Raw genomic sequence first — 24,035 nt, 5'->3', positions numbered from 1 at the left:
GTTGCAGCAAGTGTTTTAGGCATCTATTGAGTTACTGTCAGCACCGAGGTTATAATACAATATCCGTTAAGATTTAGGATTTTATATGAATGTTGGTGTAGCAGTTTATGTTAATATGCTCAACTTGAATCTTGTAAGGCCAATGCAAAATCAATTCAGGTTTTGCAGACATGGAATCTCATTTGAGAAAAGTGTTATGACGGTGCCTTGATTTTGCTGACATACCTGTTTATGCAAGATAGTTAACATCGCGCAGGGCACAATTGATGACATTTAAGTTTATAAACTCACTTCCCTCCATCTTTTGAGTGACAGATTTTAAAAAAAATGTAAAACCCATTTGGTTTCTGTGGTTTACTGTTGAACCTGATGAATTAACAATGGTGGAGTTATCCGCTGTGTAATGCCCTGTTGGATTGTTGAACTCCACCCCAGCCTGTATAGAACTTATTCTGTATTTGTGTACTTTCAGCATGGTCCTGCAAGCTTCTTTGAATGTCAAAATAGAAATGGATGTTAGTAATGTAATGTATGAATCTAACTTCCAGAAATGTGTTGTTTCATGCTTGATGTTCCTTTAACTCCTTAAAAAAAATCTATCTTGTGATTCATATTTGTTTCTTTACTGTTTGTGATGAAAATTTCACTCTTCCATCAATTTCCAAATCTCCCTTTTACTTTATTTGTTTTAGTACTTGTTAATTTTGGAACAATATGGCATGCAGTCACTAGATGTTGATGTTATGCTTACAAAATGGAGAAGAAGCGTTTTCCTGATAGCTTGAGGAACTGTACCTGAATAGGTGTTGGTACCTTCAGGATGGAAAAGGGAGAAGGTGGGGATGGAGGGTGGAGACCAAGAATGATCAAGTAGTGGTAAACTGCATCTCGTAGAATGAATGCACCTTTGGCATCCTTGAAATTTGTGTCCACGTGTTTCGGAGTGAATTTTTCTTTCCATCTGCAGCTTCCAAATATATTGACCTGTTAACACATTTGTTTAAGAAAAACTTGATGAATTAACAAAAATGTAATTTTCAAGCTGGTTGAATTAGGATTGTAGCAAAGTTTACTGAATACTGTTAAATGCTGATGTCAAAACATTCACATGCCGATTGGTTTGCTTAATCAGTTTGTGATGGGCTCAAGTGGTGTTTAATTGGAAGTTCACATGTCAAAATCTACTCGGACAACATTAACTGTTACAGGTACAGCCCAATTGATTTTTTTTTAAATAGCTTGATCGATATTCATACTTGTGTGTAAGCTGCTTTTCTGCCACAAAATGCAGAGAAATAGCTGGCAATTTGCTTCAAGTGTAATATAAATTAATATCAGCTTTAGCTGTTAAATTTTTTTGCAGCAAGTATGCTTGAATCTTTGAAAGGTCAGAACACAATGGTAATGATTGGTGTTTTTTTCCCCCTCTCATTGTAATTGCAGTGCCCTTGATGCCTACGCCAAACCAGCCCAGGCCTGCTGTGGGCCCCCAGAGATTCCTAGTGAGTAGCAGCTGCTTCCCTTTGTATTGCAATATTGATTGCACGTACCTCTGTAAAGTAGTATTAACATAGTAATTAAATACCAGCAAAGCTAAATAAAGTTTTGAGAATCTGTAAACATTGTTGGTTGTCTGCACAGCTGGAAATGTTTGATATGAGCTTTATGCTGTGATAGGTTTGGTGATTTTACTGTAAGCTCTACAAATGTGAAAGCGACAGGAGATGTAACAGGGACTTCATATGATTTAAAGAGCAAAATCTATTAAAATAGATAAGGCAGAATTTTGCTTTATGAACTCACTGTCTTATTATTTTTCAAATACAAGTGAAGAGATACTCCCACTGTTCCATTTGGTGGTATTAGTCAAGGTCAGAGGGCTTGATTAAATCCTGTGTATTAATTTATTTCCTGACATTTCATTGTTATATCTACACGGTTTTGCATTTGCTTTTCTTTTAGGTTTGAGCATCTGCTTTGAGCTTCTTTAATGTACATCTGAATCAGTGGTATTTTGCAAAATTGACCCTGAAGGAATTACAGTATTTAAACATTGGAATTCTGTTAAATATCCAAATAGTTAATGCTACTGCTCTGTAAAATGCATTTGCAATCCCCCCCACTAAATTACCCTCAAACCTGGCCCTTGTGAATCAGGATAGCTGGCAGAATAACAGTAAACAGGAGCAGATGATCTTATACAATTTGCAAGCAAGATTATAATGGATATAGAGATAAAACAGATCAACTAAGAGAGAATCCATAGTGTGCTGTAGTTATTGTTCAGAACCATGGAGAGTTGCATTGTAGTCTACAGGGTACAAGACATCAGGTGGTGGTGATTGACACTTCCTGGGTAGAGCTTCTCATAGCAGTTTATGCAAATTGAGCATGAACAAGGTTGCTGCAGCAAATTACATTTCATTTAGGTTATGGACCTTGCTAAAATGAGGCAGAGCTGTGTTCTGAGTAGTGTAAGCTTTCAGCCTTAGTATTTTGTGTTTTCAAGCCATGTTTTGGAAAGCCATGTAATTATAACCTTGATAGGTGGTAAAGGAATGATGGGCATTTTCTCTCATCAGATCTTGGGCAGAGGAGAGCAGATGCAGTATTAGATACCACCAGCTGTCAAATACTGTCAGACTGGCGTATACAGTGCACAATTTAAAATGCAGGTGACATAATACCAAGCAACTTCCATTTGCCACCAGGCATCTGATTAATCATGATTAGCATACATTATCATACTATCAAATTTAATCATATCCACGGGTTTCCATCTGCAGAGCTAAATGTAGCTATACAGAATATGGTTTGTATTTGAGGGGTGTGAATGTTTTATTTGAAGATCAGGAAATACAAAATTTACTTGAGAATAAAAATCAGCCATTTTTATTCTCATGCAAGATATAAAGGTATTTGATGTATGGCACCTCCTGTTCATATAATTGCTGGTAACATTGCAACCGTTGATTATTTTGAAGAAATATACTAGCAGCTTGGGGATAAGTGGCCTTATCCCAGCATTCATGGTGACAAGGGTTGATAGGAATTTCAGTCTCCTGATTGAGGCCACTACCTTCGCAGCTTCACTGAGATTTGGTGCTGAAACTTTGGTTCTTCATTTACCTTCAGTTTTCTGCATCTGCTGCAGCTCCAAAGAGAGCATTTCATGCAGAGGTGTCGGGATCAGGCTAAGTAAAAGAACTCTGTTTGCACCAAAGTCTCTTAAATTACACCAAAAGAAAGCAATACAAGAAGGTGGATTATTTTTCTCATGAATACTTGAAAAATGATGCTATTGTAGAGCCTTGCTCAGGAATAGTCCTTCAAAATTCTTGCTATTTTACAATGTTTTCTGGTGTTAAGCATGTTGTAATTCTGAGCTTCGCAAATGCAAAAGAGTAATTTTGTCAATGGAAAACTAATCTTGGGAGAAAATAATGCATTGTTTTAGGATGTTTGTTGAAAGCCAGTTTATTATTATTGGCATATCTATATGGTGAAGACATGCTTGTTAAAATGTACTATTTACATTTTTAAAACCCTGGGCATGGAAGAGTATGTCTAGTAAAATAAAAATTCATCAGTGCTCCTCTAGTGGCACAGCGAATTAAAGCTGAACCATCCAGGCCAGGGTTATCTCTGTTCAATGCCCAGGTTGTGCTGAGTTGGCTGATCTCTGTCAACAATGCTGCACGATTCAATTGGCCTAGTTACTGAGGAATAAATTAGCCAAGGTTCCCGATTGTTATTGAGCAGCCTCAATTGGAATTGCGCATGTGGACATGATTTGGCTTCACTGTGATGTCCCTGCAGTTGAATGGCCTGCTGATACCGTTAAGGCTCGTACAGGAATAATGGTCACTTAGATGGTTTACCAGAAGGTGACCAGCTCCTGCGGAATTTTTGGATATTCCCCTAGCTGAGGCTCAAGATAACAAATAATCAGAATATTAATATCCTGTCTAGTGTTCCGTGTAATATACACATTAAAAACAATCCATCTACTCTGCATGGTTTGTTTACGAGAAAGCTGGTAATCATAGAATCATACAGCACAGAAGGAGGCCATTCAGACCATCGTGCCTGTGCTAGCTCTTCAAAATAGCTATCCAATTAGTCCCACACCCCTGCTCTTTCCTCATTTTTCCTCTTCAAGTATATACTCAATTCCCTTTTGGAAGTTACTATTGAATCTGCTTCCACCACCCTTTCAGGCAGTGCATTCCAGATCATCATAACTCACTGCATTTAAAAAAAAAACTCTTCTTGTCTCCCCTCTAGTTCTTTTGCCAATTATCTCCAATCTGAGTCCTCCAGCTACCGACCCTCCTGCCAGTGGAAACGGTTTCTCCTCATTAACTCTATCAAAACCCTTCATAATTATGAATACTTCTTATTAAAACTCCCCTTAACCTTCTCTGCTCTAAGAAGAACGATCCCAGCTTCACATAACTGAAGTCCCTCGTCCCTGACATCATTCTAGTAAATCACCTCTGCTGTCCAAGGCCTTGACATCATTTCTAAAGTGTGGTGCCCAGAATTGGACACACTACTCCAGTCAAGGCCTAACCAGTGATTTATAAAGATTTAGCATAGCTTCCATGCTTGTGTACTCTATGCCTCTATTTATAAAGCCAAGGATCTCGTATGCTTTTTTAACAGCCTTATCAATGTGTCCTGCCACCATAAAAGATTTGTGCATGTGAAACTCCCAGGTGTCTCTGTTCCTGCACTCCCTTTAAAATTGTACCATTTAGTTTATATTTCCTCTTCTCATTCTTCCTTCCAAAATGCATCATTTCACACTTCTCTGCATTAAATTTTATCTGCTTCGTGTCTGCCCATTTTCACCAGCTTGCCTATGCCTTCCTGAAGCCTGCAACTATTCTCCATACAGGAGGTAATTACTATCATTAGTAGTAAAAGTATAATACCATTTAAAAAAAAAAAATTTAATTCAGTCTTGCGTATCAAATTCACTAGCTTGCAGTTGTATGTAGGAGAGCAGCTTAAAAGACTTAAAACTTCTCTGTTTGAAACGGCAGCTTAGTGAATGTAGAGCTTAAAATGGTAATTAAGGTTAATGTGCCTTATTCCCATTTTTATTTGTCTTTTTAACATTTGCAAAGTGTGTATACTTGGATTATTATAATGAAGATTCAGGCTGATAGATGTTAGATACACAGTGAAACATTTACAATAGTTGCTTCCAACTCTTTGCCCTCATTAGCTCATCTTGAAGCAAAGGAAGTTTGGATAGAAAATTATCCTAGTGTGAAGGTTATTTAAATTGTAGGCTAATTCTTAAATTTCAGATTTACAACTGTTCTAATGAACTGTCATGTGTTGAGTCTCAGTAGGCCTTGCACTTGGTTAATATAAATGAGCTGGAGTTAACATTAGCATTTAGAAAGCAATAGTTAACTCTTTTTTGCAAATGTGGAACTTAAATAAAGATCTAAGGGATCCTGTATTTATATAATTCCATAAAAACAAAAATATGTATGCCCAAGGGTTGTCTCTGTGGGGTTAATAACCACTCTAGTGTATATAGCCACTGTGAATGTAAAGAGATAGGCGTACAGGTTTATTCATGACATCTTTTTTTTCTCACAAGCGTTTGATACTGTCACTTCTGGTCTGAAAGATAAGGGGATCTATATCCAGTAACTGAAGATCCTTCACTGTGTATTGTAATAGTAATGCAGGCTGTATAGCAGTCATTTAATTTACTTAGGTTTTGCCTTTTTTCTTCAAACAGTGACAGTCAGTTGAATTAACTTGTGCTCACCCACTATCAGATTTATTTTCACGTATAACTATTTTACATTTTAAGTAGGATTAATAATAAATGCCTGCCTTGAAGACGGACACTATTAATTTGTTGAACAATTCATAAGATTTCAACAATGTTGTTAAGGTATTTAATTAAAGGTTTCGTGACTATACAGCTGAAGCTATTGAGAAAGCTGATAAGTGGTATAATAGCCATTTGATCCTCTTGGTTGGCTATACCTTCTTTCAGTAGTTGATTAACTTTTTGTTGAGCACCTTATGTGAAGTTTTAGCTGTTTTTTACCATTGAAAGCAAGTGCCATCATTCCATATGAAAAGATGGATTACCATTGATAACATCATATAATTAACACAGGGTGGAAAAGCAAAAGCACAATTTGTATAAGGATCATATGCCAAAAAAGGTTAATTTCTTAACTGGGAAGGGACTATGCGAGGATAAAATGAGAAAGCCAAATGTCGTCTTATTCTGCGAAAGGATTAAAGCAGCCTTATCTTGCTTATTTTCTTTGAGAGGGGTGATAAAAACAGTGTGTGTGTGTCTATGTCAGTCTGCGGTATGTGAGTGCAATGTATGATGAGCTATTCACAATGTCTAATGAATTGATGACACAGACAATCCCTTTGCGCGCCTGCAGAAGACTAAAACAAGTAAATTGCTGATCAAACTGGTGGAGTAATTAACCCTCTGCTCACTCCCTGAATCTATATGCATTGGGTTTCATTGTCCTATGCTTTTTAAAACCATTAGAAGTAAATAGATGACAACTTAAGTTTCCCAATCTTGAGAATCATGGATGAATTAGGAATTGAGACAGTAGAAATTTGGTACGTCAATTGATAAGATCTGCTGATTGCATTGAATCCCTTTAGGAATGAAAATTGATAATCTGGTGATCCAGGCTGGCCATCAGTTGGTTTGTACTGATAGTGTAGACTAATTTACGACTTATCAGATGTTGGATGTGCTAACTGGCCTGAGAAAATGATATATGAGGAGCCAGAATCTCATCGTTTGAAAGGAAAGATTCAGTGCAACCGTATGACTGCTGTATTGTTTCATTATCAGAGTCCTCCAGAATTTCAACCACCAATTCCAGTCCCTGCTAACTTTAATCAACCACCCAGGCTACCTCTTCAGGAGCCGTGGAGAGGACCACACCCTCAAGACAGAGAACCCTTCTTCATTGGTGGTAAGTAACTAGGAGGTATTTTTAAAGACAAAAGTCACCATCAATTGAAAAATAGTCAGGGTTGCAGAAAATATATTCTTGGAATGATGCAAATTACGAACATAGTAAAAAAAAAAAGTGATCTTGGATATTCAATTTCATTATGTGTTCTGTAATAATTAACGGTTAAAGTGTTAGTTTACAATGTTAGAGGCAGTATTAACTCAGTACAGTTCGACACAATGTTAATGCATGTTTGAATTCACAGAACCAAGGTTCCAAGGACAACATATGTTTGAGCAGCGGAGTCCTCCTCCCCCACTTATGAACAATCATGCTATGCCGTTGCAACCACCCATGGTGTACAGCCATCCAGGTCCAGGTTTCAACCAGCAGGGGCAACATCACATGTTTTCAAGGGAAGCTCCAATAAGGACTAGTCTTCAGCCCCAGGGTCATATGGGGATGCCTCCCTTTAACCAACCTGGTCCATTGAATCCAAGACCATTTATTCCTCCAAGACAACAATTCCCACAAGGCCCTGGACAGCCGTTCCCACCATCACCCCACATTCAACAAAATATGCAGGTATGAGAAAAGCACTTGGTAAATAAGTGAGTAACCAGAATAATGAGAATCTAACCTTAGTTCTGGCAATTATGGTTAGCAAAATATTATAAACATTAAATGGAGATTTTGAAATAATTTCTTGTGTAGGAGGCAGAAAGCTGATGATATTAAACCATGTACTTGTTCATAAGTTTGTGTGCAAGAAGCAATTTCATAAAATCATAGAATGGTTACAGCACAGAAAGCGGCCATTTGGCCCGTTGAGCCTGTGCCGGCTCTTTGTAAGAGCAATCCAGTTAACCCCATTCCCCGCTCTTTCCCCGTAGCCCTGCAAATTTTTTCCCTTCAAGTATATATCCAATTCCTTATTAGGTGTTTGTAGCTTTTGGCATTGTGTGCCAAAATTCGCATCTTACTAGGCGATAAATATTCAAATAAGTGACAATATGGCCCCTCTAATGTGTCTGGAAGTGTCATCTGTTTACTGGATTTGTATCAAATGTGAAATTAATGTTTACTATGAAAATGCCTGGGGTGCAGAATTGAGGAAGGTAGGGGCGCCCTCTACTGCTTAAATGATAGAGCTCAGCAGTTTAATGCTGATATTTGGGGTTGTTTATGCGTTAAAATAAAATGGAATTATCCAGTAATTTGAATTAAGCACTGCAAATAACACAGAAAAGTAAGAGAATTATCAGATAGTTTAAATTAAGTGATCTTGAGTTAAGAGTACACTTTATTGAAATCTGGCAGAAAACTATATAAAAAGCATTTTGTTTTTTGCACAAAATAGAAGTTTGATACACTACATACTCAGTTTTTAGTTTAATATTTTATCATTTGAAGATTATGTAGCATTTGTAGATCATATTTTTTGTAAATTGAACAATGAAATGTTTACCTGTACACTTTGCGTAACTATTGCAGATATGATTTTTGATGTGGTTATTGAACATTATTATATGTTCACTGTAGCACTATTTGATTATGTGCAAGTTCTATCCACACTTTTAACTGTAACCCTATGTCAAGGCAATAAGCATGCATATTTGTAACCATATTTAAATATTAATGCACATACTTAACTAAACCTGGAATAAATGAAAATGATTGGCATGCATTTGATGTGGAATGAGTAACTGGCTGTTTAGAATGTGGAGAGGGTAGAGAGAAAGTGGAAGAACCATAGTGAGATTTATGATTGGACTCCTGATGGAATTAAAACAAGAAACTTTGCCAGTTCTTGGAAAATATAGCAAAAGTGCAATGTCAGTTTAAAAAAAGTTAACATGCTACAGGACTGTTGTACGCAGTTCTTGCTGCTCATAGGGGTAAGGAACAAATGACTTTCTCTAATCTACATACGTGCTGCTCTTTTACTTATGCATATATCTTGCAAAACGGAGAACATGATTTTCTAGTATTGGAATCTCAACTCCTGACTTGTTTCTGCCTTTCAGCCACCCATGCAGCTGCAGCCACTACCACAGCACCAGAATAACTGTTCTCCCCAGCCGATCATTCCTAATGCTCCACACCAGTTTAGGCCGCACTTACAGATTCTTCCTACGTCTGTAAATGACAAGCGACTTCAACGACCACAGCGGCAGAATGTGATGAAGCTTCGACATGTGAGCATCTTCTTATTTTAAAAAAAAATCCGTCAAGTCATAAAGTGGAAAATCCTCATTTTAAATTTTGATTTGATGGATGTCACTGAGCAGCTGCAGAACATTCTGGAGGGGGAGGGTGAACAGCCAGAGGTCGTGGTCCATATTGGTACCAACGACCTACGTAGAAAGAGGGATGAGGTCCTGCAGGCAGATTTTAAAGCGTTAGGAAATAGATTAACAAGCAGGACCTCAATGGTAGTAATCTCCGGATTACTCTCGGTGCCATGTGCTAGCAAGTACAGAAATAGGCGGATAGAGATGATGAATGCGTGGCGAAGGAGGGAGGCCTTTAGATTCCTGGGGCATTGGGACCAGTTCTGGGGGAGGTGGGACCTGTACAAGCCGGACGGGCTGCACCTCAACAGGGCTGGGGCCAATATCCTTGCGGGGAAATTTGCTAGTGCTGTGGGGGAGGGTTTAAACTAGCTTGGTAGGGCGATGGGAACCTGAGTGTTGATTCAGAAGGGAGAGAAGCAGAGCTGGAAATGGAAAGCAGAAAATTAGTAAGTGAGTTTGGAAGGCAGAGGAAACAAAGGTTAGAAACTAGACAACAAAGGAGTTTGGCAGTGCTTAATGGTATATACTTCAATGCAAGGAGTACAGTGAATAAGGCAGATGAGCTGAGGGCACAAATAGACACATAGAAGTACTATATCATAGTTATTACAGAAGCATGGCTTAAACAGGGGCAGGAATGGCAGCTCAATGTTCCTGGTTACAGGGTTTTCAGACGTGATAGGGGGATAAAAAAGGAGAGGGGTGGCAATATTGGTTAAAGAAACAATTACGGCTGTGAGGAGGGATGGTATATTGGAAGGATCATCAGATGAGGCCATATGGGTTGAGCTAAAGAACAAAAAAGGGGCAGTCACTGGGCGTGTACAACAGACCCCCAAACAGTCAGGGAGGTAGAAGAGCAATATGTAGGCAAATTTCTGAGAAGTGCAGAAACAATCGGGCAGTAATAGTGGATTTCAACTACCTTAATATTAACTGGGATACAATCAGTGCAAAAGGTATAGAGGGCACAGAATTCTTCAATTGCATTCAGGAGAACTTTTGTTGGCCAGTACGTAGCAAGCCCAACAAGATGGGGAGCAGTTCTGGATTTAGTTTTAGGGAATAAAACTGGGCAGGTGGAAGGAGTATCAGTGGGAGAGCATTTTGCTGGTAGTGATCATAATTTAGTTAGATTTAGCATAGTTATAGAAAAGGACAAAGATAGAACAGGACTAAAAGTTCTAAATTGGGGAAAGGCCAATTTTACTAAGCTGAGATGTGATTTAGTAAAAGTAGACTGGAAACAGCTACTTGAAGGTAAATCAGTGTCAGTGCAGTGGGAGGCATTCAAGGAGGAGATTCAAGGGGTTCAGAGTAAACATGTTCCCACAAAGAAAAAATGTGGGACTGCAAAATCTAGAGCCCTCTGGATGACCAGGAGCATACAGACTAAGATAAGGCAAAAAAGGGAAGCTCATGTCAGACACCAAGAGCTCAATACTGTGGACATGCACAAGTATAGAAAGTGCTGGGGTGAAATTAAAAAGGAAATTAGGAAAGCAAAGAGAGGGAATGAAAAAATACTGGCAAGAAAATTTAGGAAAACCCAAAAATGTTTTATAAATACATAAAGAGCAAGAGGATAATTAAGGAAAGAGTAGGGCCTGTTAAAGACCAAAAAGACAAACTATGTGTGGAGGCGGAAGCTGTGGGTATGGTTCTTAATGAATACTTTGTCTGTCTTTACAAAAGAGGGGGACGGTGCAGACATTGTAGTTGAGGAGTGTGAAATATTGGATGGGATAAACATAGTGAGAGAGGAATTATTAAAGGGTTTGGCATCTTTGGAAGTAGAATAATCACCAGGCTCGGATGAAATGTATCCCAGGCTGCTAAGGGAAGCAAGGGAGGAAATAGCGGAGGCTCTGACCATCATTTTCCAATCCTCCCTGGCTACAGACGTAGTGTCGGAGGACTGCTAACATTGTACCGTTGTTTAAAAAGGGAGAAAGAGATAGACTGAGTAATTATAGGCCAGTCAGTCTAACCTCCGTGTTGGGCAAATTATTGGAATCAATTTTGAGGGACAGCATAAATCGTCATTTAGAAAGGGATGGGTTAATCAAGGGCAGTCAGCATGGATTTGTTAAGGGAAGGTCGTGTCTGACTAACTTAATTGAATTTTTTGAGGCGGTAACAAGGAGGGTCGATGAGGGTAATGCGTTTGATGTAGTGTACATGGATTTTAGCAAGGCTTTCGACAAGGTCCCACATGGCAGACTGGTCAAAAAAGTAAAAGCCCAAGGGAAAGTGGCTCGTTGGATCCAAAATTGGCTCGGTGGCAGAAAGCAAAGGGTAAAGTTTTGTGACTGGAAGGCTGTTTCCAGTGGGGTCCCGCAAGGCTCAGTACTAGGTCCTTTGCTTTTTGTGGTATGTATTAATGATTTGGACTTGGATGTGGGGGCTTGATCAGGAAGTTTGCAGATGATACAAAAATTGGCCATGTGGTTGACAGTGAGGAGGAAAGCTATAGACTGCAGGAACAGCCATGATCTTATTGAATGGCGGAGCAGGCTCGAGGGGCCGATTGGCCTACTCCTGCTCCTATTTCTTATGTTCTTATATCAATGGACTGGTCAGGTGGGCAGAAAAGTGGCAAATGGAATTCAATCCAGAGAAGTGTGAGATAGTGCATTTGGGGAAGTCAAACAAGGCAAGGGAATACACAATAAATGGGAGGATACTGGGAGGTGTAGAAGAACAAAGGGACCTTGGGGTGCATGTCCACAGATCCCTGAAGGTAGCAGGACAGGTAGATATGGTGGTTAAAAAGGCATACAGGATACTCTCCTTTATTAGTCGAAGCATAGAATATAAGAGCAAGGAGGTTATGCCAGGACTGTATAAAGCATTGGTTAGGCCACAGCTTGAGTACTGCGTACAGTTCTGGTCACCACGTTACAGGAAAGATGTGATTGCACGAGACAGGGTACAGAAGAGATTTACGTGGATGTTGCCAGGGCTGGAGAATTGTAGCTATGAGAAAAGATTGGATAGGCTGGGGTTGTTTTCTTTGGAACAAAGGAGGCTATGGGGAGATTTAATTGAGGTATATAAAATTATGACTGGACTAGATAGTGGATAGGGAGGACCTATTTCCCTTAGCAGAGGGGTCAGTGACCAGGGGGCATAGATTTAAAATAATTGGTAGAAGGACTTGAGGGGAGCTGAGGAGAAATTTTTTTACCCATAGGGTGGTGGGGGTCTGGAACTCACTGCCTGAAAGGGTGGTAGAGGCTGAAACCCTTAACTCATTTAAAAAGTACTTGGATGAGCACTTGAAGTGCCGTAACCTATAGAGCTACGGATCAAATGCTGGAAAGCGGGATAGCTTTTTCGGCAGCCATGGACACGGTGGGCTTAATGGCCTCCTTGTGTGCCATAACTTTCTATGATTCTATGATTAGTCGCTTTAGCTTTTATAATCTGCTTAAGTGCTTGGTTACCCTGGAAGCAGAATTCTAACAGAGACAGTGTAAGTATATGCTCTGTTATTGGGATGTGCTGCAGTATTAAGTATTATCAGTGAGAAATTATAGGCTGGTTTGATTTAACTATTGGTGACTCACAGCCACTCCATTTTCTCTGCAAAAGAAAAATAATACTGCTCTTAAGAACAAGTAGGTTTTTTTTTTGATCAAAGTTCTATCAGCTTTATTTCAGTTCAGTAGTTCTACCGTTTTGTTTGCTTAGGAGAAGGGATATGATGTTAGTGGAGTCGTCCTGAAAATCCTGACTATATATCATTGTTTCATGCAGAGCCTCCACTACTGGAAGTGGTCTCCAGTGTAGTGCATCCAGACATAGACTGCAACATTATTACCTTGTAAGCAGTTGCATTCTGTACAATCTGTCAACTATCAATTGAGGCTCTTGTTCTGTGGTTAGCCACAAGTTGCAGCAAACAAACAGTTTCTGGTAATTTGCCAGTCAATCAAGCGTCATGGCCTGCAGCTTCAGGGCATCAAAGGCTGAGCATAATATGAAGGACGGTGAAACTGACGTACAGTAAAATGCGCAAGAATAAAAATCGATGCAGGCTTATTGGAGCATAGGACATTTTAGGAATAAGAAAAGGTCATTTGATCTAATCAACTAACCTCCTTTTTAGTTAGCCTCAACTCCATTTTCTAGGCTTCCTATTATATCCCATTTTTAAAAAATCATTTATACTCTTCACTTTAAAAAGCCTTCCCTTATTTTGTATGTATTTTAGCCATTGTATGAAATAGTCCTGCCTGAATTTTGTGCCCCCTGATTTTTGAAACCTTTTTGTCTAGGTCAGATTCACCAATCCCATGAGTAATTTTGGAAACTTGTATTTGGCCACCTTCAAGTTGTCCTTGTCCAACAAGAACAAGTCTAACTTCAATATTTGCCTGTAACTTCAGTTTCTTTCACTGCCACCTCACAAAAAACACAATATGCTTCCTAGGATATGGTGACTAATGGTACTGAGTAATCCAGATGAGGTCCAACCAGAATCTTACATTATCTCTCGATTAGCCTCTGCTAATGCACTCAATACTCTTTTTTCATTATATCTATACACTGGGGCCAATGGTTTAAATTATTTTTCTATAACACCACCCAAGTCCCTTTCCTGATCAGTAAACTATTCTATTCAATTCAACACATGCACACCCTATTTTAATTACTTCTTCCCATACTATCTTCTATCTGCCTATAATGAACTATATTTGCCATCTACAGGCTCAGTTTCTCAACAGTTTCAGATCTTGAATTTGTTTGCACTGTGACTTATTATTTGGCTAGCCTTCAATTTTGTTGTCGACAAGTTTGAAGATTTTGCTTTCAATAAATTCCCGAGTAACAGTTGCGGCTACATTCTCCAGTATATCTAACACTGAGTATTGGCTTTCTTTAAATTTTAGTAAAGTCACTCACTATTTATATTTGTGCACAAGTTTCAACTAAGGAACTTTAAACCTTTCCCTTAATGGGGAAAGTGTGTATTAAAAAAAAGTAGGTCGATGAACCTCCTGATTGGTCTACTCCTGGGCCTGGCAAAAGTCGCCACCCACAAGCCCAGGATGCATAAAATTCGACAGGGGAGGGGGTCCTCTGAATGCTTGCCACTCTTCCGATGACTCGATCAAGCCTAGGTGACCCTGGAGTGGGATCACATGGTGTCTACTGGTTCACTTCAAGCGGGTTGCGACCGGCAGGCACCGCCGGATGTATTTGTTTTCGTTGACTCAGAATAGAATAATATTCTAAACTTGCGCACATTTTTAGTTTACTGTGAGCCACTTGATTTAACGGTGTCCTCCTTGTAAAAGGGGGCACGTGCCATTTGTTTGGTTCAAACAAAATAAAACAATAGCTTGAGAGGGATTTAGTTGCGTATTAATGGTACCGGGGCTTACACATGCTGCACAGCAAGAGTACAACTGCTCCAGAACCTATAGCAACTATAGCATTGTTTCACTTTTGCTGAGGACATGGGTAAACTCCACTTCCATTAGCATGAAGTTGACTCAACCTGTAGAAATAGCAAGGGAAAAGGCTAATGTGATTATGGGACTTGTTTTGGGACAACCAGAATTAAAATTAAATCACAAAGGACAGAAGGTAGAAGAGAAAATTGAAGAACAAGAGGAATAAACAACTAATGGAAGGTATTCAAAAATGGGCAATAATTGAAGGGAAAGAAGGGGAGCAAGAAAGAAGTAAAAAGAACAAAACAAGGACTTCAGAGTGGGTTGGAACACCTACTATTGTATTTTATTGAAATCCTAGTGACAGTGCTACTTGGACAGTATGAAATATGTTATCATTTATACAGTAACTTGTTTTAATTAGTTTTATTGACTTGTTACCTTTCTTGTTATTGCCAAAAACACCAATTTGAAATCAGGATCCTATTAGATCTTTAGTTTAACACAATTGTAATATATAACTTCAGTTCAAAATAATATTGCTGGAAAAAGCATTCCAACGAAGCCTTTGGTTTTAAAAGCACTTGCATCTCCGTTAAATTTTAAAACCAGTGAATATATAAAAAAACATAATCAAGTTGGTGTGTTTATGCTGAATGCAAAATTCTGCAGGTAATTATACACTTAGTGTATCATTAATATTTATGTAGCCTGTGACATCTGGTAAGCTTCAGCTGCCAGCAAGTTGCCAGAAATTATTTTGTTGTTGCAACTTGTGGTTACTTACAGAAGAATGGCCTCAGATAATAGTTTACAAATCACAGAATGTGATTGCTTATGTGATGGTAATGTTGCAAGTGGTCTGTCACTTCATCTCGCAGGCTGTGCACTAGAAATAAATGCAATGTGACGTCGGGATTTTTGGGCTGGCTGTAGCATCATTTTTCATATTGCGATGAGAACGCCATTAATTCGCAGTCTCCATGAATAGGAATAAAACTCATAGTCTTTTTCGTTAGATTTTTAGAAGAAATTTTACAGATGGTTATGGGGAATGATTTGTAGGACACCCACAATTAATTTCAGCCATCGTGTCCTTCCTTTAATATTTTTATGTGGTTTTAAAAATAGATAAATGGTTCTCCTCCTTTTAAGATCCTCCTTAAAACCCACCTCTTTGACCAAGTTTTTAGTCACCCAGCCTAATATCTCCTAGTATCAATTTTTTTTTGTGTCTGTTTATGCTTTTCAAGCACTTTGGGATGTTTTTCTACTTTAAAGGTCCCTACATAAATGCAAGTTGTTGCAATAAAGTCAGGGTTCATTTAATGGAAGCTTTAAAGACTAATTTGTCATGGGTTTCAGCTATCTATACAGCTATCTATTGCAGCAGTGGTCTATGGTGTAATAAAGCAGATTCATCCCATTCATTATCTATCACATCTTTTATGTTGAGTCTTCATGCCTTCCATGGATGACCTGATAACTTGAAAATCCTGATCTGGTGGCTTGACCTAGGCTGTGAATAATTTGCAATTGTCTAAGCCTAATTGCCTCTCCATGTGCACTGCATGGCCTCTATGCCTGTGGTAACAACCTATCTAAATTGTTTTCTATTAATACCAACAGCCTGTCCGGATACAGTACAACCTTAAAAGAAATTGGTAGATGCTGCTGGATCATTTGTTATAAACAATAAATATATGTAACTCAATGTTTTTCATTAAGCTCTTCTTTTCAAAAAGGCAAATAAATATTGAAGTTCGAATTACTATCTCTGGCTGCTGCAGATGAAAAGATTTGTTTAAAGCATTAACCTATAAGCTAAATGGATATAATTACCTCCAGTTAACGTAACCTTGGTGTGATTACTCTTTTTACAGTCAGTTTACACCCTCGTATCTCTTCAATTTCTTTCCAAATTTCTCCCCTTTCTTGGAGACACTGACTCTTCCTTAGGTTACAGTTTCACAGGTACAAGTATTCTTACAATACTCCATCCAAGATCTCATTTGCGAGTTTAGACAGTGTGTAATCGATTTTAACCATCCCCCTGCAGGGTGGGGACGGTGCATGGGAGAGGTTAAAATTGGGCAAGTCGACTTAACAGCCCGAGGTCGCTTCAGTCCCGCCTGGGGCCATTTTCTCTTCGCTGACTTTCAAGTCGGCCGAGGCTCCTGCTACAGGCAGACGTTATTTGTCCGCAACGCTATTTTAACTATTTATCCTACGTGCTTCCTAATTCGGTCAATTATATTATTTTAAATTTTAATCTGGCTGAGATTGGCTAATTTAACATAGAGAAGGGAATCAAATATGGAGCCTTATTTTTCTAGATGCTTAGCGATACACCAACATGATGTATTTATCCTCCAGTCTCCAATACTAATGCTGCACAATCCAACTGTTAAATCATCTGCTTGCAAAAGCATTGGGTAATTTTTTTGTGTCTGAATGAAATACTTGATAGCGCTTTAGTCTTAGCTCAGGTTTTTTTAAAAACCTTTGTTGATGGGATTAACTTTCACCTGAAATGCAAATTCCTGTACATCTTTGTTATCTGCAGAATGTACCTGGAATTCAAAACATGAATAAGCTACCAAATCAATTCCAGGCGTCTCTTCAACGAAACAGCAACCTCCGTGAATTGCCTATTGCTCCTCATAACAGTGGCACAAGACATCACCGTCCTATGTCGGCTCCTGCTGCTCAAGCTACATCTGTTTCCTGGGCAAAGCCTACTGCCTCAATTACAACCTCAGCTCGAATGAAACAGACTGCTCAAAGTGCACCTACTGTTCAGACTGCGCCTGGAATGAGGGTGCCACAGAAGAACTTGCAACAAAAAAACAGGAAACAAAAGCCTGCATCACAGGACCCTGCAGTAATAGAGGTCAGAGTTTTCTCTAGTATATTTGCCAACAAATACTTTGAAACTCAGAAAAGGTTGTTTCAAAATAATCAACAGATTCATGCGAGGTGACTGATCCCGATTTGTTTACTGTTGACATGAACTGCTCTGCATGACAGTTGGGTGTTAAGAATTTCATGAGCTTGATGGATTGAAAAGCAATATTCATAAATGGTTCGTCTTAAAAATCTGATGTCATTGTTTCCAGTTATGATGCATTCAATTGATTCAATTTTGGCCTAAATTATTGATACTGTTGTACTTACATGAAGAATATTAAGCATTTCAGCCACAGTGAAGTACTCCTGGTTGTCCAAAAGCAGAGGAGTCTGTAGTTGTAGAAATTGTGGTGGATTTTGCACTCAATTTTTCTATGTTTGCTTAACTTAATAGAGAATGAGTAAAGAAATTTAGAATGATTTTGACCATATTTTGGATTAATTGTTTGCTCATTACATTATTAATTTGACCGTTCTTTGGTAGAATTGATCATATTTTATAAAAAGGCTCTATCACTTTTGTGGAATTCAGTCCACTGTTGTGACTAAATGGAAATTTTTATAGCCTAGCAACCACTCACTTCTTGAGCACTTGAGGGTTAAATCTTTAAAATGGGTCATTTACTCTGTGGCTGTACAAGCTTAAAGAATTGAAGGTGTAGTACAGGGCTGTCTGACCTATAGCTTTAGGTCCACATGCAACCACTGATCCCCGGTGGTCTGGCCCATGAAGCCCTGGCAACTCATTCCTATTTGGAACTATATTTTGGAAATTATTACATAAGAAATAGGAGCAGGAGTAGGCCATACGGCCCCTTGAGCCTGCTCTGCCTTTCAATAAGATCATAGCTGATCTTCGATTTCAACTCCACTTTCCTGCCCGATCCCCATATCCCTCGATTCCCCTAGAGTCCAAAAACCTATCTAGCTCAGCCTTGAATATATTGAACGACTCAGCATCCACAGCCCTCTGGGGTAGAGAATTCCAACCCTCTGAGTGAAGAAATTCTTCCTCAACTCAGTCTTAAATGGCTGACCCCTTATCCTGAGACTATGTCCCCCCCACCCCCGCCCCCCACCCCACCCAGTTCTAGACTCTCCAGCCAGGAGAAACAATCTCTCAGCATCTACCATGTCAAGCCCCCTTAGATACTTGTATGTTTCAAGGAGGTTTCAATGGGATTGTTTGTAGCGCTGTTGTCTCATTAAATCTGAACACCAAGATCTTTTAGTATCTTCAACTAAAGATATATAATTCATAGCTGGGTGAATTAAACTTTGTATGTGGCCTTCGTGGTATGCATCTAAGTGGCTGTTTAAGACAGAGGATTGAACACCTCTGGTGTAGGGAATTTTTGGACACAAACCGCATACACAAGATCACAATATTTATATATGAAGGAGGCCATTTTGCCCATCTTGGTTCATCCATCTGGAGTGACTCAAGTCCTCCCACTACAGCAACTAATTGGTTCTTAAATGATTCCAGGGTTTTTGCCTCCACTTCTATATCAAGGAGCCCATTCTATCTATGTATTGATCACTCTTTGCATAAATAACTTACTGATATCAGCTCTAAATTTATTTTTTGCTGGCTTGCCCTTTGTCCTAATCTCTCAATTTAATTTTTTTTGTATTCATTCTTGGGATGTGGGCGATGCTGGCATGGCCAGCTTTTATTGCTCATCCTTAATTACCCTTGAGAAGGTGGTGTGCTGCCTTGAACCACTGCAGTCCAAGTGGTGAAGGTGCCCCTACAATGCTGTTAGGTAGGGAGTTCCAGAATTTTGACCCAATGACAATGAAGGAATGGCACTATGTCCAAGTCAGGTGTGTGATTTGAATTTAAAGTAATTTTCTGGATTTACTTTTTCTGTGTCATTTATAGTTTTCTATACTTTTATAAGATCACCTCACAGATACCTCTTTTCAAGGCTGGAAAGCCTGTTTCTCTAGTCCTTTCTCATAATTCAGATGTCCAGGACTAGGGATCATCACTGACATACCTCTGACTCTGCCATTTTAGGACCTTCAGCAGGCGGGCCAGACAAAGAGGGGCCCAAAAGTAAGTTAATTGGTTGAGGTCAGGAGCAGTAGGAGTGCTCCTTCGGTCTGCACAAAAATAACTTGCGCTTCTCCCGCAGTGGACCTGCCCCCCCACATCCGGTGACCAACCTTTTTCTGATATCTCACTGGCCTGGAGCTGGCCGGCTGTCACAGCTGTTTTCCTACCACCGGGGGTAGGTAATGAAGACCAGCCTCTCATTGGCACCATCAGCCAGCCGATAGTCAGAATCTAACCCACAGTTTCTGAAGTTTGTTATGCTTTGTTAGAACATTGAAGGAGTCCAAAGCCAAAAAGTGGGAGGGTGAATTCATAGTGAACCACAATGAGATCAGGATCATAGTCGGCGATTGGACATCTTTTTAAAAGAGGCCACCCAGTCTTCACTCGATCTCTACAGTGGTGAAAAGAAAGGAATGAATTGGATTGGAGATTCGTGTAAATTGCTGTTGTATGGAAAGATTGCACAAATGTCTGACATGGGAAGAGATGATTGGGCAGATGTAGCTTCTGTTGTGGTTTATTGTGAAAAAACCAGGAGATGGGGAACGTAAGATGGTGGACGAGTGTATTAGTGGGAATGGTCCCTCTGAAGTGCAGAGAGAGTAATGGAAGATGGTTGAATTAGTGGGAATAGCTTGTGTTGTGTACTAAAATCTCAAAGTCATGACCCTGCCCTCTCCCGAAAATGGTGAAATCACAAAACATAGTGTACCAAATAAAACAATTCCATTCAAGCAATTAAATAATTTTTAAAAATAAAAATCCCAGACTTTTTGTTGAAACATTTTGCTCCCCCAAAAGTGTGTTGAATTTTGGTCAGTGTAATTTAAATTACACTGCTTCTGCATGCTATCTGAGGCTTGGCAGCTTTAATTGGTTGCATTGTATAGGACCTGGAGACAAAGTCTTATCCCTATTCCAAAGCAATCAATTCTCAGATTCCCATCCTTCTCAAAGGAAAAGTTCCGCAGAGGGATCCTTCAATAAAGGTCGTGTTTAATTGCTGATTTCTAAAGAATTGAGCACCTTGCCATTTGTAATTTTGGGATAGATTCCAGAAAGGGAGTGTTAATTTTTTTATATAAAGGTTTAAGATGGCTAAAGGAGAGAAATACTCAGGAGATTACTTTCAACTAAAATGCTTTTGTCACCACCTCCCCAAACTCCAAAAATAAGCACTCTATTATAATTTATTTTACCAGAGAGGGAAAATTCCAGCTTTTGGAAATGAAAAAACAGCCTCCTGTCCAGAAGACTTTATTTGGTGCGCCCTCCTAATTATAGAGTGCTTTGAGATGTTTCCCTACACATGGTGAATTCATAGTTGTTTTCAATTGCCTCTTGTGATCCATTAAAAATTGGCATCCCTGACTCAGATGCTGATTCTGGAATCCAGCGCAGTTAAGTTGTGTGTGGCCTGGAGTTCAGTTCCAATTGAAAGCTATCCACTTAGTCCCATTCCTTTGCCCTGTCCCCGTCCCCCTTACTTCCTCCTCTCCCCCCCCCCCCCCCCCCCCCCCCCCCCGCCACTCAGTTTGAGGGAAACTCTTCACAGATTCTCCTGGGCTCTCTTGATGGTTCTGTGAGTAAATGCACTATGGTGTGTTTCAATTCAAGTAATGGATCACAGTGGCAATATTGAAATCAGAAGCTTACTGACAAATCATAGGGGCAGGTTATGCGTCAATCAACCTGTGATGTGAACCATATCAGCATGTTGAAGAGTTGCTGTCAAGCAAGATACTGGTTTGGATTCTGGCCGACAACATAAAAGTAATGCTGGTCTAGGCTGATGAGTGGCCATTTGAGTGTTGCATTGGAAGACCTTCTGACATCCATAAAACCATACCTGAACATGTTGCTTTTTTAAACGGTGGGGGAGGTGCTTTCTTGCCTTGGGCCCCTCCCACTTTTCTCTTTTAATCCCTACATGTTGCCACATGATTGAGGAATTTGAAGTTCAGATAGTTACGCTCTTTGACAATGTCAAGGGAGGCTGATCTAACTTTCATGTTCGGCAATAATTTAAAGAACTCTAGAAGGCATCTATCGGGTGGAAGGTTCCTCTTCTGGTATAAAGGAAAGACAAGTGAATTGGTTGTACCAGCACTTGCTTTAGAAATAGTTTTGCAAGCATGGTGTTTGGAGAGCAAAGGAAGCAAATGGAAGATTTTTAATTACTTACCCACTGGTATAGGAACAAAGGAACAGGAGTAGGCCATTCAGCCCCTCGTGCCTGCTCCGCCATTTGATAATATCATGGCTGATCTGTGATCTAACTCCATATACCTGCCTTTGGCCCATATCCCTTAATACCTTTGGTTGCCAAAAAGCTATCTATCTCAGATTTAAATTTAGCAATTGAGCTAGTATGAATTTCCGTTTGCAGAAGAGAGTTCCAAATTTCTACCACCCTTTGTGTGTAGAAATGTTTTCTAATCTCACTCCTGAAAGGTCTGGCTCTAATTTTTAAACTCTGCCCCCTGCTCCTAGAATCCCCAACCAGCGGAAATAGTTTCTCTCTATCCACCCTATCTGTTCCCCTTAATATCTTATAAACTTCGATCAGATCACCCCTTAACTTTCTAAACTCTAGAGAATACAACCCCAATTTGTGTAATCTCTCCTCGTAACTTAACCCTTGAAGTCCAAGTATCATTCTAGTAATCCTACGTTGCACTCCCTCCAAGGCCAATATGTCCTTCCGAAGGTGCGGTGCCCAGAACTGCTCACAGTACTCCAGGTGCGGTCTAACCAGGGTTTTGTATAGCTGCAGCATAACTTCTGCCCCCTTGTACTCCAGTCCTCTAGATATAAAGGCCAGCATTCCATTAGCCTTATTGATTATTTTCTGCACCTGTTCATGACACTTCAATGATCCATGTACCTGTACCCCTAAGTCCCTTTGGACATCCACTGTTTTTAACTGTTTACCATTTATAAAGTACCCTGTTCTATCCTTTTTTGATCCAAAGTGGATGACCTCACATTTGTCTACATTGAATTCCATTGCCACAGTTTTGCCCATTCACCTAATCTATCAATATCGTTTTGTAATTTTATGTTTTCATCTACACTGCTTACAATGCCACCAATCTTTGTGATGTGGAGATGCCGGTGATGGACTGGGGTTGACAATTGTAAACAATTTTACAACACCAAGTTATAGTCCAGCAATTTTATTTTAAATTCACAAGCTTTCGGAGGCTTCCTCCTTCGTCAGGTGAACGATGTGAAAATGAAATCCTCGAAATGAAATCGCATTTATAATTCACAGAATTATAAATGCGATTTCATTTCGAGGATTTCATTTTCACATCGTTCACCTGACGAAGGAGGAAGCCTCCGAAAGCTTGTGAATTTAAAATAAAATTGCTGGACTATAACTTGGTGTTGTAAAATTGTTTACAATAACCAATCTTTGTGTCATCGGCAAACTTAGATATGAGACTTTCTATGCCTTCATCTAAGTCGTTCATAAATATTGTGAATAATTGAGGCCCCAAGACAGATCCCTGCGGGACTCCACTAGTCACATCCTGCCAATGTGAGTACCTACCCATTATCCCTACTCTCTGTCGCCTTTCGCTCAGCCAACTTCCTAACCAAGTCCGTACTTTTCCCTTGATTCCATGGGCTTCTATCTTAGCTAACAGTCTCTTATGTCGGACTTTATCAAATGCCTTCTGGAAGTCCATATAAATAACATCCATTGATATTCCCCTGTCCACTACTTTAGTCACCTCTTCAAAAAATGTAATCAGGTTTGTCAGGCACGACCTACCTTTCACAAATCCATGCTGGCTCTCCCTGATTAACTGAAAATTCTCGGTGTTCTGTCACCCTATCCTTAATTATAGACTCCAGCATTTTCCCCACAACAGATGTTAAGCTAAGTGGTCTGTAATTTTTTGGTTTCCCCCTCTCTCCTTTCTTAAAAAGCAGAGTGACGTGCAATTTTCCAATCTTGAGGGACAGTTCCTGAATCTAGAGAACTTTGAGAGAGTATAGTTAGGGCATCTGCAATGTGTTCACCTACTTCCTTTAAAACCCTGGGATGGAAACCATCTGGTCCTGGGGATTTGTCACTCTTTAGTGCTATTATTTTCTTCATTACTGTTGCTTTACTTACGTTAATTTTATTGAGTCCCTGTCCCCGATTCAATATTAGTTTTCTTGTGATTTCCGGCATTTTCGACTGTCAATACTGACGCAAAGTAATTATTCAACATGTCCGCCATTTCCCTATTGTCAATGACAATATCCCCACCTTCAGTTTTTAAGGGGCCAACACTGCTCCTGACCACCCTCTTTTTCATAATGTAACTATAAAAGTTCTTTGTATTGGTTTTGATATCCCTTGCAAGTTTCTTTTCAT

At 39.5% G+C, this 24,035-nt stretch overlaps 1 protein-coding gene across 2 annotated transcripts in view; it reads left to right on the top strand.

The window, feature by feature from the left end:
* rbm33a (RNA binding motif protein 33a) overlaps nucleotides 1-24,035 on the top strand; it is a 167,729-nt gene that overhangs the window by 84,172 nt on the left and 59,522 nt on the right. For both annotated transcript variants that reach the window (XM_068008257.1, XM_068008249.1), the window contains exons 10-14: nucleotides 1,444-1,502; nucleotides 6,872-6,995; nucleotides 7,243-7,562; nucleotides 9,005-9,175; nucleotides 17,246-17,572. In XM_068008257.1, coding sequence (XP_067864358.1) covers nucleotides 1,444-1,502; nucleotides 6,872-6,995; nucleotides 7,243-7,562; nucleotides 9,005-9,175; nucleotides 17,246-17,572 — 1,001 coding nt within the window. The remainder of the gene's footprint in view (nucleotides 1-1,443; nucleotides 1,503-6,871; nucleotides 6,996-7,242; nucleotides 7,563-9,004; nucleotides 9,176-17,245; nucleotides 17,573-24,035) is intronic.

The sequence above is a fragment of the Heptranchias perlo genome, chromosome 2 (assembly GCF_035084215.1).
Source record: "Heptranchias perlo isolate sHepPer1 chromosome 2, sHepPer1.hap1, whole genome shotgun sequence".
Lineage (NCBI taxonomy): Eukaryota > Metazoa > Chordata > Chondrichthyes > Hexanchiformes > Hexanchidae > Heptranchias > Heptranchias perlo.
Note: the sequence above shows the minus strand (reverse complement) of the source record. Positions and strands in the feature narration are given on the sequence as shown.